The sequence below is a fragment of the Capra hircus genome, chromosome 4 (genome assembly GCF_001704415.2).
Source record: "Capra hircus breed San Clemente chromosome 4, ASM170441v1, whole genome shotgun sequence".
Lineage (NCBI taxonomy): Eukaryota > Metazoa > Chordata > Mammalia > Artiodactyla > Bovidae > Capra > Capra hircus.
The window spans coordinates 88,318,746-88,337,260 of NC_030811.1; the positions used below are offsets into that span (position 1 = coordinate 88,318,746).

Consider the following 18,515-nt stretch of genomic DNA (forward strand, 5'->3'; position numbering starts at 1 on the left):
TGCCTGTTACTCAGGTGTTTCTTGACTTCCTGCTTTTGCATTCCAGTCCCCTATAATGAAAAGGACATCTTTTTGGGGTGTTAGTTCTATAAAATCTTGTAGGTCCTCATAGAAACATTCAACTTCAGCTTCTTCAGCATTACTGGTCAGGGTATAGACTCGGATTACCGTGATATTGAATGGTTTGCCTTAGAAACAGAGATCATTCTGTCATTATTGATATTGCATCCAAGTACTGCATTTCAGACTCTTTTGTTGACCATGATGGCTACTCCCATTTCTTCTAAGGGATTCTTGCCCACAGTAGTGGATATAATGGTCATCTGAGTGAAATTCACCCATTCCAGTCGACTTTAGTTCACTGATTCCTAAAATGTCAACATTTACTCTTGCCATCTCCTGTTTGACCACTTCCAATTTGCCTTGATTCATGGACCTAACATTCCAGGTTCCTATGCAGTATTGCTCTTTACAGCATTGGACTTTGCTTCTATCAACAGGCACGTCCACAACTGGGTGTTGTTTTTGCTTTGGCTCCGTCTCTTCATTCTTTCTGGAGTTATTTCTCCACTGATCTCCAGTAGCATACTGGGCACCTACCGACCTGGGGAGTTCATCTTTCAGTATCATATCTTTTTGCCCCTTTTCATACTGTTCATGGGGTTCTCAAGGCAACAATACTGAAGTGGTTTGCCATTCCCTTCTCCAGTGGACCACATTTGCTGCTAGTAGCAAATTATTAGAATTCTGTACATTATTTTTCTTCTTAAATAAAGAAAAATGAAAACAGCTCTGCCAAAAGTCATACCATGAATGTAGTAGAAGAAACACTTTTTCTCAACTTCAAAAATCTAAAATATTTTTAACAGAATATTTTGAAAAATCAACTTCAAAATAGCATTTATTTTTAATATTAAAATACATAATGCCTTTTAACTGGGATTAAAAGAGTGATCATGTCCTATTTAAGTTATATCCATCTATCATAACATATTCATATGTACATTAAATACCATTTAAAGATAAAAACATTTGTCTTCAAATTCCTAGAAAACAACTAAGAGAAGACCATAGAGAATGAGGAAAACGTGAAAAATCATTCCTATTTACTCATATTACTATCCTTGAAACATACACTGGCATCTCACAGGTTTCATCTACTACAAGGAGTTATTTTCCAGAAAACTTCTTAGTTCCTTACACAAATGGACATGGGTCGCATCACTTCTGTTTTGTGATATGTCTCAATTCTTGGAGTTAGCAAAGTTTTTGTTCTTTTTATTTTTCTATATATATAACTAATAAAAATGAAATGTAGAAGATACAACTCTTAACAGTATAAAACACACTATACTTAGTAATAAATATAACAAAACACATACAAAACCTCTGCAAGGGAACTTATAAAAGTTTACTGAGAAACATTAAAGAAAATCTTAACAAATTTTTAAGAGTTACCAAATTATGGAAAGAAAGACTCAATTAAAGATTTCAGTTCCTTCCAAATTAATTTCTAGTTTGATCTTATTCTGAAAGCTTTTGTTTTTAAGCTGCAAATCATTACACATTAAACTGAAATAACAGGACTTCTTCCCTGGTGGCTGAGTGGTAAAGAATTTGCCTGCCAAAGCAGGAGACAGTGAGTTTGATCCCTGGTGGGGGAAGATCTCATATGTAATACAGCAACTAAACCCATGGGCCACAACTACTGGCCTGTGCTCTAGAGCCCAGGAGCGCAACTACTGAAGTCTATGTGCCCGGGAACCCCTGCTCCACAAGAGAAGTCACTACAGCGAGAAGCCCACGCACTTCAACGAAGAGTAGCCCTGCTCACCACAACAACAGAAATGCCGGAACAGCAATTTAGACCCTGTACAGCCAAAAATGATAAAAATTTTTAAAATAATATACAAATTCATTTGTTAATTCATTTAGTAAACATTTACTATGTACCAGCTACTGTGCTGGGAGCTAGGAACCTGACGGTCTCTGAATATACAGAAAAGCCTCCTATTTTAGAATGGTAGTGAGAGAAGGTCTCTCTGTAGAAGTGACTTTCAGTTAAGACTTAAAGAAAGAGAAGCCACTCATGACAGCTGGGAGAAGAGAATCCAGAGGGAACAGTGTGAATGAAGGACTAAATGCATGAAGCAGGGACCACAAGTGATAACAGAATTCCAAAGAAAGGGGCAATCTCTTGAGGCTGGGAATGGAAAGCCTGGAATACTAAGTAGGTAAAACCTGACAAGGATATTGGAAAAAAAAATTGTACTCGAACCAGAGAGAGTAAGGGGAAGGATTTCCAAGAAAGCAAATAGAAAAGAACAAATCAGGACTACATGATACAAAATAGGGTAGTCAAAGCCTGACAGCAGAATTGTTTCGTAGTTGTGACTACTTTAGGACTGGGCTTCATCTGCTTGGAATCCCAATGGGACATTGTAAGATAGCAATGGATCCCAGCTGTGCCTATTATCACGGGACGTTATTTCATGAAGCCAGCACTCATGCCTTATCATCAGCAAGAAATACTAGTTATCCTGGCTTTGCACAGGCAAAGAATACTTTCCATCTGGACTTCTGGGTTGCGAAGAGATCAGTTCTCTCCACCTTGGCATCAGTATATGTGAAGGGAACACTCCCTGGAGAAAGGTGTAAAAAGTAGAGCTTATGCCCTCCCCAAGTTCATTATTTCCCTGATAAAATTAACTGAGCCCTAATCAACAGGAAGAAAAATGTCCTCCTTTTAGAGCTGTGCCCTTGGCTTCCTTTTTAGCCTCAGGAAAAGTTTCTTTCTAGAAACAGAAGGCAGAGTGGCCACTTTTGCAGTCTCTGGGCCCCTCAGCTAACACGCTGTATCAGAAGTCACTTGTTTTAATCAAAGAAAGAGCAACCTTTCTTCTGCTTTAACCATGGTTATGTAGCACTGTATTTAAACTTAACATTGTTTTTAGCACATGGTATTTAGGGGGAAAGATAGGAATAATTAAGCCACGTAAAGAGAAAGTTATTTTTACTTGAAACTATCAATATTCATAGCAACTTCCTGGAAGAGTTTATTTCCAAACACCATTTAGTTATTTCCCAAGGCAGAAAAAGCAGCAGCCTATAAAGAGAGAATAAACTACATAAATATGTCAATCCTCCAACCCCCAACTTCTGACTGCCTTTCTCCTCCAACTGTGTCTTTGCCTGGAAGCTAAAAGAAGGGCATTTTTAGCTAAAATGTATTAAATACAAGCTCAGGGGAAGGCCAGAGAACCCTTTTATTTATACAGGATGAGTATTAATGAAAACGCTAAAAAAGAGGAATTCTATGAAAAATTTTCCTCACTTCTCCATGGAGAGATCAATTCCAGGCTGGTAATCAGTGCAAGGACCATGTACAGTGAGCAGAAATCATCCAGAGACAGAAAACAGGTGGACTCAGAGCTTTTGCAATTTAAAGTACTCTCAATAGCTTCCTACATGGCTCAGTGGTAAAGAATCCACCTGCCAATGCAGGAGGATGCGGTTCAATCCCTGGGTCAAGAAGATCCCCTGGAGAAAGAAACGGCAACCCACTCCAGTATTCTTGCCTGGGAAATCCAGGCAAATTCTTCTGTGGAGCCTGGCAGGCTACAGTGCTTGAAGTCGCAGAGTCAGACACAACCGAGCATGCCCACACACACTAGATACTGATGGAGAACTGCCCTAAATTCCATGCTGGACACACAAAAAATGGCCGTAACAGGAAGACTGAGCAGATTCTATTCACCCTAGAGAATATGCACCAAGTTGATTCCTCCCTTCTCTTTAGCCCAAGATGTGATGTAACAGCCACTATTGTGACAGGCTTGTTCATAAGCTCCCAAACACTATGCGTGTGTTCATCTTCCAGTATCCACAAATCCAGCTATTCTGGGCCATCAGCCTTGGTCGGGGCTACCACCAATGCCTGGGAGCCCAGTACCTACTGTGTGATGCCTCTTCAGACTCTATGTGCTTTGTTGACCCAGGCGTCTGGGGACAAAGTGAGGAGATCTCTCCTGGATCACAACAGAAAAGTCCATAGGTCCAGGGGACAAGATAAGGAGAAGAAGGGAGAATGCTTGAGCTTACTTAAGCCAAGATTTGCAGAACACCTGATAAGGCACAGTGACCAAGAGCACAGACCCTATAAACCAACCCTTCTAGGTTTCAATCTCTGCTGAACAGCATAAGAGATCTGTGACCAGAGCCCTCATATCCAGCTTCTCCATACCTTAGTCCATTACCTACAAAACAGGGATTAACAAAACCTATCTCACAAAGCTGTTTTGAAGATTAAAACAGGACATTGTACATGATGGCATAGTGCAGGGCTCAGCCCTTAGTAGATGCTCAGTAAGTGTTACTGTAATGATATCATCACATGAGGGATATTATTAAAAATAAATTATCCAAATCCTTCCTGCTCTAACTCCTTCCTCCCAGAACACACTGCGGTTTTGAATAGTTCTAATACACAAGTTGTAGAGCCTCTTTCAGGAGGCAGAGGCCAGTGGCCCTTCTTACCTGGCAGAGACCCCCTTTCTGGGCTCTCCTGCTTCAGTTATCCACTCAAGGCTTCTTGAGAATTCCAATTCTCAAGAAAACACTCAAAAGGGAATTTTTTTTCCTCCTTTCAAACTCATGAAGATGAAAAAGCAAACAAAAAGCACATTTATCTTAAAATTGAACATAATCTGTTATGGGTTAATTTCCAAACACCAAATGTTTCCTCTCCTCAAACTTTGCTATTATACCTCACATCACCTCCCCGTTTAAAAAGAATCCTCAGAACCAAAGTTTACTTCTTTGTCTGAAAAAAAATCAGTATTAACTATTAATGTCTAATTGATATGAGATAGTAAAGAAAGAGTGGGTGGATGACTGAATTAAACACTCTGAGAAAACTAAATGAAAAATGATTTATTTAAATGAATGATAATGCTAATCAACACTCAAAAAGAAGCAACATGAAGTAACATTTGACCTAATAAAGACTTACTGGAAGCCTTAATCTCATTCTGGAAAGATGTCTGAAAGATACTGACACTAATAAAAAAATACATATATATATATATATGAATGTATATACACACGTGGGATAGCTCCTCTAGGCCCTCCTGCGCCTGCTCAGCCACCGCTTCTTAGACGTAGGGCTGCTCCTCCCCGGCCGCCGCCCCTGGCCTCGGACGCCAGGTGGCTCCTCTCAGCCGCTGCCCCTGGCCTCGAACACGGGGTAGCTCCTCTCGGCCGTTCCTGCGCCATTGCAGCCCGGCACTCTCGACAGCTGCCCCTGACCTCGGAAGTGGGATAACTCCTCTTGGCCGCCGCCCTTCGGGCATGGGGTCCTCCCAGCTTCTGTCCCTGACCTCGGATTTGAGCTATTTCAAATCCTGAAAGATGATGCTGTCAAAGTGCTGCACTAGATATGCCAGCAAATGTGGAAAACTCAGCAGTGGCCACAGGACTGAAAAAGGTCAGTTTTCATTCCAATCCCAAAGAAAGGCAATACCAAAGAATGCTCAAACTACTGCACAATTGCACTCACCTCACATGCTAGTAAAGTAATGCTCAAAATTCTCGAAGCCAGGCTTCAGCAATAGGTGAACTGTGAACTTCCAGATGTTCAAGCTGGTTATAGAAAAGGCAGAGGAACCAGAGATCAAATTGCCAGCATCCGCTGGATCATGGAAAAAGCAAGAGTTCCAGAAAAACATCTATTTCTGCTTTATTGACTATGCCAAAGCCTTTGACTGTGTGGATCACAATAAACTGTGGAAAATTCTGAAAGAGATGGGAATACCAGACCACCTGACCTGCCTCTTGAGAAATCTGTATGCAGGTCAGGAAGCAACAGTTAGAACTAGACATGGAACAACAGACTGGTTCCAAATAGGAAAAGGAGTACGTCAAGGCTGTATATTGTCACCCTGCTTATTTAACTTATATGCAGAGTACATCATGAGAAACGCTGGACTGGAAGAAGCACAAGCTGGAATCAAGATTGCCGGCAGAAATATCAATAACCTCAGATATGCAGATGATACTACCCTTATGGCAGAAAGTGAAGAGGAACTCAAAAGCCTCTTGATGAAAGGGAAAGAGGAGAGCGAAAAAGTTGGCTTAAAGCTCAACATTCAGAAAACAAAGATCATGGCATCCGGTGCCATCACTTCATGGGAAATAGATGGGGAAACAGTGGAAACAGTGTCAGACTTTATTTTTGGGGGCCTCCAAAATCAGTGCAGATGGTGATTGCAGCCATGAAATTAAAAGACGCTTTCTCTTTGGAAGAAAAGTTATGACCAACCTAGATAGCATATTCAAAGCAGAGACATTACTTTGTCAAAAAAGCTCCATCTAGTCAAGGCTATGGTTTTTCCTGTGGTCATGTATGGATGTGAGAGTTGGACTGTGAAGAAGGCTGAGCACTGAAGAATTGATGCTTTTGAACTGTGGTGTTAGAGAAGACTCTTGAGAGTCCCTTGGACTGCAAGGAGATCCAACCAGCCCATTCTGAAGGAGATCAGCCCTGGGATTTCTTTGGAAGAAATGATGCTAAAGCTGAAACTCCAGTGCTTTGGCTACCTCATGCGAAGAGTTGACTCACTGGAAAAGACTCTGATGCTGGGAGGGATTGGGGGCAGGAGGAGAAGCGACGACAGAGGATGAGATGGCTGGATGGCATCACAGACTCGATGTACGTGAGTCTGAGTGAACTCCAGGAGTTGGTGATGGACAGGGAGGCCTGGCATGCTGCAATTCATGAGGTCGGAAAGAGTCGGACATGACTGAGTGACTGAAGTGAACTGAACACACACGCGCGTGCGTGCGCGCACACACACACACCACACACACACACACACACACACACGTGCGCTGGAATATTACTCAGACATTAAAAAGAAAGACATAATGCCATTTGCATTATGGCAACATGGATGGACCTGAAGATTATCATACAAACTGAAGTAAGTCAGACAAAGGCAAAGATCGTATGATATTGCTTATATACAGAATCTAAAAAAATGATACAAATGAACTTATTTACAAAACAGAAATATACTCACAGACTTACAGCATAAGCTTATGGTTAACAGGAGGGAGGGGTAGAGGGGGAGGAATATATTGGGAGTTTGGGATTGACATGTACACACTGCTATGTTTAAAATAGATAATCAACAAGGACCTACTGTACAACACAGGGAACTCTGCTCAGTATTCTGTAATAACCTAATGAAGAAAGAATTTAAAAAAGAACAGACACATATATAACTGAAACCCTTTGCTGGATACCTGAAACTAACACAACACTGTTAATCAACTATGCTCCAGTATAAAATTAAAATTAAAAAAAAAGACTCAACAGTAAACTTCAACTTGAGGGAACAAATCTAGGAACCACTTCCAATCACAAACCTCAGAATTCGTTCCCATCAATCCCCAACTTCAGACTCTTCTAATCTGAACGAGGCAATCTTTCATTTTTCTCTTTTGAATCGATGGAACAAAACCCAAAATTATCTAAAATTCCTTTTAATCACTTACCATTTATTAAAAGAACAATCACCATTAAAGAAGAAAACTTATAACACTTTAAAGTACAAATAATACATTTTATTTCATCCCTGAAAACAAAAACAAAAAATGTACACACCTACTGAGAGACTGAACAACTATTCCAAACTTCGCCTGGAAATGGTATGTGAATAATTTCTTCACATAAGGCAGGGTACAGGGAAGAGTTTGCAAAGATACCTTCAAGAAGTATTTTCTCATACTTACTTTAATAAACCAGTATAATTATTGCTACCACGTCTGGTAGCACATTGTAATAATGAACAATACAATTTCCAAAAGTAAATGCAATACTGTCTAAATCTAGAAGCTAGCTCCGCTTAGAGAATAAATACTATGAAACATAGGGCACCATATGGCAATTAAATTTGCAACAAGGAAAATTTAAATAAAGGTGTACTTTGCTCTATACTAGAATTTACCCAAGATTGAGCTCTCTTGTGCTACATATAGAATAGCTGTTTTCCTGAAAAGATAGTCCATCTTCATAATTTAAATTACATTTTAAATGCTCTTATTTTTAAGTGGTCACTATATAAAATGAATATCTACTGTGTATCATACAAATCCAACATTTCATAAAGAGTATATATTCTATATACTATAATGTTAACATTTTCCAAACAATTTAATGCAACACAAATACTTTTATTATATACATCTTGCTAAAGTCCTTAAGAGTTCCAGTCTCACAAATATCTCAGTATCCCCCTCCCTTGTCAATACAATAAAAGCAAAAATTACCCAAATATGGAAATAATGTGCTTTCTTGACAGCATAATCACTCAAAGTGTTATATTTTTAAATTAACATTCATCTATATGAAAAATCATGAATATTTAATCTCATCATAAAAATATCTTTTATTCTTCAGAATACAAGTATATAAGAAAATGTTACATACGAGATTGGAGATTACTATTTTAATGTTATTTAATTGCCCCAATGTTTAGAATAGTTTACAAACAGTGGCTACTACCCATTTCAAGATTATGCTCTTACAAATGTAATTTTTTTTAATATACAATAACCTTCAGTTATTCTGAAGGGATAGTGCAAATGAAGACATTCTTTGGGTCATCATTTCAAAACACTATTTTCAACATTATACTTCCTTTCTCTCTGTTCATAATCTGAATAACAAAATATAGTAAGTACTGGAATTAACCACATTTTCTAATAGTATTAGTCCAACAGTTACATCTATCCATAACAAATGACAAAACGACTCAATAACAATATTCCTCATTTGTCTAAAAAATATGTTATATATTTAAATAAATATTTTGTAGAAATGAATCTGTCTTTCAGTGTTTTTGTTTCAACTTGGTCTCAAACACAAAGGTTTGTACAAAGATCACCTACCTGCTTACTACATCAACCATGTTACCAAATTCCCTTTAAGGCTATAGTACAGCATTGAAGAGATGTGCCTGAAAGCAAACTAATAACTTTTTAAATTATATACAGAATTAAAGTTCCATGAATCCAGCATATTCCTTGAAAATGCGTAGAGCTTTTATTGTAAAGTATTACTCTATGCTAGCCAGTGATTTTCTGCCATAGGATATACTCCATGGTGAATGTAGCAGCACCAGGTGATCTTCAACTGCTATCTAATGCTGCCTGATGCTTTTATCCTTTTATTTGTGGTCAGTGGCACTGGATTCCCACTAGTACCACTGGTAGTGCTAGCTGCTGAGCCATTCACAACAATATAGTCGACTTTGTTCTCCAGCTTTACCAAACGTTGTAAAATGTCATCCAAAAGGACAGCAATTGTTCTTCTTAGATCCGCTAGGGGAAAGAAAAATGAGAATAAATCATAATAAACAGTGATAGAGCACTTAATATTTGTGCTTTCATAGTTTGACGGGAAACATGAACAATTATTGAATCATCTGAAATATACTAGAGAGAAAGTACTCAAACCACAAACAGGAAAAGCCCCAGTATTTTAATCTATAGTATCACATACAGAGTTTCTTATAGGAATAATGTCAGTTATAAATGTGGGGAAACTCACTTTTCTAATGCAATAAAACAGATTTAAGTGCTGGTTTAAAATGTTAGTCCCTCTGTAAGAAATTCATTTACTTTGAGACTCTTAAGCAGACTGTAAAGATGACTGTGGGCTAGGCAGGTAAGGTTAAAAAGCTACCTAAGTAAGAAACTCAATGAAATGCAGAAACAAAAAAACCTAGAACCTCCACAGGCTGAAATGTGGGGGGAACCCAGGAACCAGAGCAGAGCCAGGAACCTGGTTAGTGCAGTACAGATAGTAGTTTTGACTAGCAAATGATAGGGGGAACTATCTTCTAATCTCTCTGGGAGATTACATGATGTCAGCAGAATTTAACTGGCAAGAATGAAATTATGTGAAGTAAATCAGAAAGAAAAACACCAATACAGTATATTAACGCATATATATGGAATTGAGAAAGATGGTAATGATGACCCTATATGTGAGACAGCAAAAGAGACACAGATGTAAAGAACAGTCTTTTGGACTCTGTCGGCGAAGGCGAGGGTGGGATGATTTAAGAGAATAGCATTGAAACATGTATATTACCATATGTAAAATAGATTGTCAGTCCAGGCTCGATGCATGACACAGGGTGCTCAGGGCTGGTGCACTGGGATGACCCTGAGAGATAGGATGGGGAGGGAGGTGGGAGGGAGGGTCAGGATGAGGAACACATGTACACCCATGGCGGATTCATGTCAATGTATGGCAAAACCACCACAATATTATAAAGTAATTAGCCTCCAATTAAAATAAAAAGAAAAAAAATGAAATTATGACCCTCTGCTTCATTTTAAGTCTCTTTACTCAGGATTCCCAATGGCACCTAGCACATATTAGGTATTCAGTCAGTGACAACTAATACAGTTATTTTTGTTGATCCTGGACCCACCTCAACCCCAATCTGTGATCAGAGAAAAAAATCATTTTAACAACAGCTAATAAAATTGTTAATGGTTCTGCTACTAAGTCATCAGAAAAAAAAATAGAAGAAAAATAAAACAGGTAAATTGGACTTTATCCAATTTAAAACTTTTGGATATCAAAAGATACTATCCAGAAAGGCAGATGACAATCTACAAAATGGAAGAAAATATTTGCAAATCATGTATCTGACAAGGGCTTAATATCAAGAGCATATAAAGAACTCCTAAACCCAACAATAAAAAGATAAACCACTCAATTTTTAAAATCAGCAAAGGACTTGAAAAAACATTTCTCCAAAGACGATATGCAACTGATCAACAAGCATGTGAAACAATACCAAACATCACATGATACATCACTTTACACCTGCTAGGATGACTATAATCAAAGAAAGAGAAAATAATAAACACTGGCAAGAACATGAGGAAGTTAGAATCCGCATATACTGCTAGTGGGACTATAAAATGGCATAGCCATCATGCAAAACAGCCAAGCAGTTTCTAAAAAAGCTACACATATCATGAAAAAAGTGAAAGTGAAAGCCACTCAGTCGTGCCTGACTCTTTGCGACCCCATGACCTATATAGTCCATGGAATTCTCTAGGCCAGAATACTGGAGTGGCTAGCCTTTCCCTTCTCCAGGGGATCTTCCCAACCCAGGGATCAAACCATACGACCCAGAAATTCCACTCGTAGGTATATACCTTTAAAAAGTGAAAGAAGAGACTCAAAGAGGTACCTGTATACCAATGTTTATTTCAGAATTATTCACAATAGCCAAAGGTGGAAATAACCTAAGTGTCCGTCAGTAGGTGACAAGATCAACAAAATGTGGTATTCACATACAAGAGAATATTATTTAGCCATAAAAAGGAACAGTGATCTCTAATACATGATACAAAATGGATGAACCTTAAAGATATTACACAAAGTAAAATAAACTTCCATACCTATATGTCTCTATCTTGATTTATCTCTTATTTATATCTTAATAGGTTTTACTATTTGTATAAATGTGAAGAGAGGCAGATACAAATAAAATTAACCATGTGTACACAAAAAAGAAACACAATTATAATAAAATGCAAAAATGACTAATGAAAATAAGATATATTAAGTGTTTAACGTGTAAGTCAAAAACTTTTCCTTATTAATATTTTTCAAATTCAAATGAATATTTTACTGCCACTAACATCTGCTTAATTGTACAAGGGAGAAAAGTTAGAAGTCACTTCTTGATCAAAACAAATTACTCACTGTAAAGTTTTATTGTGAAGCCAGCAACAAAACAAGAATGCTTCCTCAGAACTAAAAGCTAATTTAAGTATCAGAGCAAATAGCTAGGTAACAATCGTTTCAAAAGCCTCATAAACTCTGTAATTAAGTGGACATTAATTGTTCAGTCTTTTACATTTTTAATACAGCTACCCTCTCCCATTGAGTGCTGAATAAATTATATCATTCAACAAATATTTTATTACTTCCCTACTTAAGAGTGCGAGGCATACTGTTTAGATCTCATGAGTAGATCAAGAGATGTTCCCATCAACTTCCCATGCAAATTCAACGCCTAGGTACATTAAAAAAGCTTAGTTCTTAAGCAAGAAAAGAAAAGCTACATAATGATCTGACTAAGTGCAAGAAGTAACAAATACAAGTTTTCAGTACCCTTTACCCAGTTTCCCCCAATAGTGACATCTTGCAAAATCACATAAAACATCACTACTAGAGTACTGAGTCTGGTACAGTCAAGATGCAGAGTATTTCCTTCACCACAAGGATTCCTGGGTTGCTTTCTTACAGTAACCCTTTCTTTTCATTAACCTTCTAGTATGATGGATTAAGCTGATTGCTTTTTGAAAATTAAAACAGACTCGCATCCCTGGAATAAATTCCACTTGGTAACAGTAATTAATTCTCTGTATATGTTGTTGAATTCCACTTGCTAAGTTTTTCCTAAGGACCTGCACATCTATACTCATGAGGGATACTGGTCTTTAGTTTTTATTGCCAATACAGTCTTTGGTTTTGATGTAAAGTTAATACTAGCCTTATAACTAAACTGGGAAGTGTTCTCTCCTCTTCTATTTTCTGGAAATGACTGTGTAAAATTGATACGCAGTTCAGTTCAGTCGCTCAGTCGTGTCCAACTCTTTGAGACCCCATGAATCGCAGCACACCAGGCCTTCTTGTCCATCACCATCTCCCGGAGTTCACCCAGACTCATGTTCATCGTGTCCGTGATGCCATCCAGCCATCTCATCCTTGGTCGTCCCCTTCTCCTCCTGCCCCCAATCCCTCCCAGCATCAGAGTTTTTTCCAGTGAGTCAACTCTTCGCATGAGGTGGCCAAAGTACTGGAGTTTCAGCTTTAGCATCATTCCCTCCAAAGAAATCCCAGGGTTGATCTCCTTCAGAATGGACTGGTTGGATCTCCTTGCAGGCCAAGGGACTCTCAAGACTCTCCAACACCACAGTTCAAAAGCATCAATTCTTCAGTGCCCAGCCTTCTTCACAGTCCAACTCTCACATCCATACATGACCACAGGAAAAACCATAGCCTTGACTAGATGGACCTTAGTCGGCAAAGTAATGTCTCTGCTTTTGAATATGCTCTCTAGGTTGATCATAACTTTTCTTCCAAGGAGTAAGCGTCTTCTAATTTCATGGCTGCAATCACCATCTGCAGTGATTCTGGAGCCCCCCAAAATAAAGTCTGACACTGTTTCCATCTATTTCCCATGAAGTGATGGGACTGGATGCCATGATCTTCATTTTCTGAATGTTGAGCTTTAGGCCAACTTTTTCGCTCTCCTCTTTCACTTTCATCAAGAGGCTTTTTAGCTTCTCTTCACTTTCTGCCATAAGGGTGGTGTCATCTGCATATCTGAGGTTATTGATATTTCTCCTGGCAATCTTGATGCCAGCTTGTGTTTCTTCCAGTCCAGCGTTTCTCGTGATGTACTCTGCATATAAGTTAAATAAGCAGGGTGACAATATACAGCCTTGACGTACTCCTTTTCCTATTTGAAACCAGTCTGTTGTTCCATGTCTAGTTCTAACTGTTGCTTCCTGACCTGCATACAGATTTCTCAAGAGGCAGGTCAGGTGGTCTGGTATTCCCATCTCTTTCAGAATTTTCCACAATTTATTGTGATCCACACAGTCAAAGGCTTTGGCATAGTCAATAAAGCAGAAATAGATGTTTTTCTGGAACTTTCTTGCTTTTTCCATGATCCAGCGGATGTTGACAATTTGATCTCTGGTTCATCTGCCTTTTCTTCTTTTTTCTTTTTGCTTTGGACGAAGGAAGCATAGGATCCCACATCAGATAAGGAGAGACAAATACTCCTGAAAAAAGACCTAAAGACTCAGGTCAGGAGAACTAGAACCCCACGAGAGAACCCTCTGCAGGGTCATAGTTCAAGGCAATTGCACACGAAAGGCCTGGGCTCTCCGCTTGCCCGCCTTCGGGTGGCTCCTGCGGTGTCGGGCCCATCCCGTCGGTGCAGGGGGCAGACTGGCAGAAGCAGCCAACCCTGGGGTGGCCGGGTCACTTGCTAGAGCTCTTCAAAGAAGGCCACTCGGGACTTGGCGCTCTGCAGGGTGAGCTTTTTGATGGTGTTGTGCTTGCTGCCGCCGCCACCCCGGTCAGAGTTCTCGTTGTGCAGCATGTCCAAGGCCGTCTCCCACTCTTTGAGTCTCAAGGCCTCGATCTCGGTCTTGAGCTCGTTGAGCTGCTCCTGCAGGTGCTTGCTCTTCTCCATGTACTCCACTTTCTCTTTCTGAATCTCCACGGAAAGCCGCTTCATGTCAGTGTCCTTGAAGTCGAAAGACAGGCTGTCGCCGATGAGGTTGAAGCTTGCCATGTCGGGAGGCAGTGGTGCTGGGAGTGGGTTCATGGGCGGGTACGTGGGCTTGGTGGTGATTTCCAGCAGCTTCTCCTTGGCTCTTCGCTCTGCCTCACGGGCTTCCTGCAGGTCCTGCTTCAGCTGATCGGCCTCCTTGGCCCTCCTCTCTGACTCCTCGGCCATCTTCAGCGCCAGCACCTTGGCCTCCAGCACCTTCTGCTCCATCAGGCGCTTCTCCTCCTCCGTCTGGATAGCCGTGGCCTTGATGCGCTGCATCTCCTGCTCGGCCTCTGCCGCCTTCTGGGCCAGGAGCTTTGCCTCCTCCTCTGTGATCTGGGCCTTTTCGGCCAACAGGTCAGCTGTCTCCTCGGACCGCATCAGGGCTTCATTGGCCATCGTTGCCTCTTCATCTGCAGCAGCCACCTCTCCAGCTCGTCCCGCGTGCGCTCAGCCTCCTCTCGCATCTGCTTCTCCCGAGCGAGGCACTGCCGTTCCATCTGCTTTCTAGCCTTCTCCTCCCTGGCCTGGACTTTCATCTGCTGGACTTCCAAAGAATCGGCCTTCCTTCTCCTCATAAACAGGTAGTGATTCCCAATACACAGCTGGAGAATCAGCTTATTGACACGAAGCTTTGAGGAGTTAAATTTGAAGACATGGATTTTCTTATCCAAAGGCTTAATGGTAAACTCCTTGTCGCTATAGATGTTCCGGATTTCGTTCCACGGGAAGGAGATCTTGGGGATCAGCCTGTTCTCAGGGTCATAAATGTGAAGCCCCAAAGCATCCACTCCGAGCAGCAGCTCTGTGCCCTTTTTATTCCTGATTGTGAAGTAATTCACAACATACATCTCCAGGTCCTGAGCTATCTTTAAATACTCCATCTCTGCTTCGTCCCTGGCTCGGCCTCGGTGCTCCGCGCACCAGGCTGTGATCCTCTCCTCCCACATTTCCGGAGTCATCTGATACAGATTTATCACCCTTTTTGGAAGCAATTCCTCTTGGGCCAGAAACCCCCGCTTGTGAACAAAGGGGTCGTAGTCGCCGTACTTGGCCTGGACGGCATAAGAAGCCAGGAGCACAGACGCCTCGGGAGGGCAGTAGATTTTTTCATCCAAGATCTGCTTCTTCACCTGCAGGAAGAATAAGTGTTGCGTGATCTCCTGAACCAGCTCTTCCTCGGCATTCTCGGGATAAAATTTGGCCAGGAAGTGAAAGGTGACTGGCTCTTCCTTTGAGACATCGTGATCCAGCACCTTCTTGTCCATCTTGAGCCAGGCCATGGTGTCCTTGATCGTGTACTGCAGGCCGAAGAACCAGGTTTCGCGAAGCCCCAGGTTCCGGCACACCAAGTCAAACAGGTCCTTCCCCTTCCACTTCATCTCGCAATTGAACTCCATCTCCGCGTCCATGGTGATGATCCGCACGGTGAATGTCTTAGACTGCTTCCTCTTGAGCGAGCTGAAGCTCATTCGGGAAGCGATGGCCCCGGCCATGGCACGGGGCTCAGGCGCAGGACCCTCGCGCCCCAAGGCCTGCGCTCGGGACCTTTTAGCCTCCCTGGAAGAGGCGCACAGGCCTCAGGGCCACCATGGTGGCCGGCCGGCCGGCCCGAGAGCTGTTTAAGCGGCGCGGGCCCCCAGCGGCCAGCATGGACCTCGAGGACCCTGCGCAGGAACGGAAAGGGGAGTCGCGGGGGCGGACCCTGACGGCCCTGGGCAAGGATCGCGATCGGGGATTGAGGGGAGGGCACAGCCCCACTCTCCGGTACTCGGGCCGGGGACGCTGGGAACGCCGGCGGACGGGGCCCTTAGGCGGCGGCTGCCCAGAGGCCACCCGCCTCTCAGCGGCCGACGGAGGTCTCAGGGCCGAGCTGCAGCCGGGCGCGCATGTGCGCGCGTGGCTGTCCCCGTCCTCGCTCCGTGCGCCCGCAGGAAGCGTCCCCTCCCCGCAGCCTGCTCCCCTCTGGCTTTTCTAAAACCAGGTTGAAGGTCAGGGAGTTCACGGTTCACATATTGCTGAAGCCTGGCTTCGAGAATTTTGAGCATTACTTTACTAGCGTGTGAGATGAGAGCAACTGTGCGGTAGTTTGAGCATTCTTTGGCATTGCCTTTCTTTGGAATTGGAATGAAAACTGACCTTTTCCAGTCCTGTGGCCACTGCTGAGTTTTCCAAATTTGCTGGCATATTGAGGGCAGCACTTTCACAGCATCATCTTTCAGGATTTGAAACAGCTCAATTGGAATTCCATCACCTCCACTAGCTTTGTTGGTAGTGATGCTTTCTAAGGCCCACTTGACTTCACATTCCAAGATGTCTGGTTCTAGATTGCTATTAAAATTTCTGATAGAATTCTCCAGTGCAACCACCTGGGCCTGAAGATTTCTTTTTGGAAGTTCTTAAACTATAGTCAATTTCCCTAACAGTTAAAAAAATTATCTCACTTTGTAAATACTGATTTTTTTTTATATACAAAAATTTTTTTCATACAAATTGACAGGTTGTGGCAGCCCTGTGCCAAGGAAGTGTATCAGTGCCATTTTTCCAACAGCGCTTGCTCTCTTCACATCTCTGTGTCACATTTTGGTAATTATCGCAATATTTCAAACTTTTTCATTATGGTATTTGTTATGGTGATCCGTGAGATGTGCAGATATGTGAAAACAGTATGGGGACTGGAATTCGAAGTGAAGCCTGATGACTGTCACTGAGCTGATGCAATCTCATGACAGAAAAAAAAATTAGCAAACAAAAAAAACCCTTTAACAAATGAGAAGTTGCCTCTTTAAGGAATGAGTAATGTAACTGGTTTACTGACATGGACTCTACTCCTAGTGAAGTTGCTATGGAGACTTGAAATGACAAAAAAAGAAAAAAAAAGACATTAAGAATATTACATAAACTTAGTTTGCAAAGCAGCAGCAGAGTTTGAGGACTTATTTCAATTCTGAAAGTTCTACTGTGGGTAAAACACTATCAAACAGCATGGCGTACTATAGAGAAATCATTTGTGAATCAGTCAACTGATGCGGCAAACTTCACTGTTGTTTTATGTGAAGATATTGTCAGCCTGCCAACCCTCTGCAACACCACCCTGACCAGTCATCAGCCATTGACATCAAGGCAAGACCAGTTAAAAATAAAAAAAAGATTATGACTTGCTGAAGGCTCAGATAATGGTTAGCACTTTTTAGCAATAAAGTATTTTTAATTATGGTGTGTACATTTATTTGGTTTCTTAGATAATGCTATTACTATTGTACACCTAATAAACTACAGTGTAAATGTAACTTTTACATGCACTGTGAAACCAAAAACTTGGAATGACTTGCTTTATTGCAGTGGTCTAGAACCAAGTATCTCTGAGCTCTCCATTAGAGGTACTAACCCCCTTCATATAAGTTACTATGTTTATGTGTAGAGCTGTTCATAGTAGTCTCTTATTATGCTTTTGACGTTTGCAGGGTCTATAGTGACACTGCAATTTTCCTGTCAGTCTTATTAGAAGTTGGCCAGTTTATTCCCCACTCTTTCAAAGGAAAAGCTCTTTGTTGCATTGATTTTCTCTACTGATTTTCTTTCATTTATTTCTGTTCTTACTTTAATCATTTCCTTCTTTCTGCTCTGCTCTGGGTTTCCTTAGCTCTTTTTTTTCTAGGTTCTTGAGGTAGGAGCTCAGATTACCCATTTAAGACTTCTCTTTTCTAAAGTATGTACTTTTCTAAAGTAAACTTCTCTCTCAGCATGGCTGTAGCTGTGTCCCACAATTTTTTATGCTGTACTTTCATTTGGGGATTGTCCTATTACCACTCTTTTATTTCTAATTTGAGCTCACTGCAGTCACAGAATACACTTTACAATCTCAATTCTTATAAATTTGTTGAGGTTTGTTTTATGTCTCAGGATAACTATTTTGGTAAATGTTCTATGGACTGTTAAAACCCATGTATATTCCCTGTGTTGACTTCAATTTTGGAGTGTAGTAGCTATGTTAAAGATTAACTATTTGGTCTCATTGAAGCCAACACAATGCTCCTGTGTTTTTTCTTCAATGATAAGTAAAATGCTCACAGAATTTGAAAAAAAAAAATGTATATCTTGCTGTTATTGATGGAGCTTCCATATATG

At 41.0% G+C, this 18,515-nt stretch overlaps 1 protein-coding gene and 1 pseudogene across 2 annotated transcripts in view; both read right to left on the bottom strand.

Annotated features, from left to right (window-relative positions):
* The window catches only part of CCDC126 (coiled-coil domain containing 126), a 46,087-nt gene continuing 35,176 nt past the window's right edge, over nt 7,605-18,515 (bottom strand). The window contains exon 3 of one of the 2 annotated variants that reach the window (XM_005679054.3): nt 7,605-9,384. In XM_005679054.3, coding sequence (XP_005679111.1) covers nt 9,200-9,384 — 185 coding nt within the window. In that variant the 3' untranslated portion in view covers nt 7,605-9,199. The remainder of the gene's footprint in view (nt 9,385-18,515) is intronic. The other variant, XM_005679055.3, reaches the window with a different exon arrangement.
* Nucleotides 13,799-15,883, bottom strand: LOC102174807 (annotated as a pseudogene).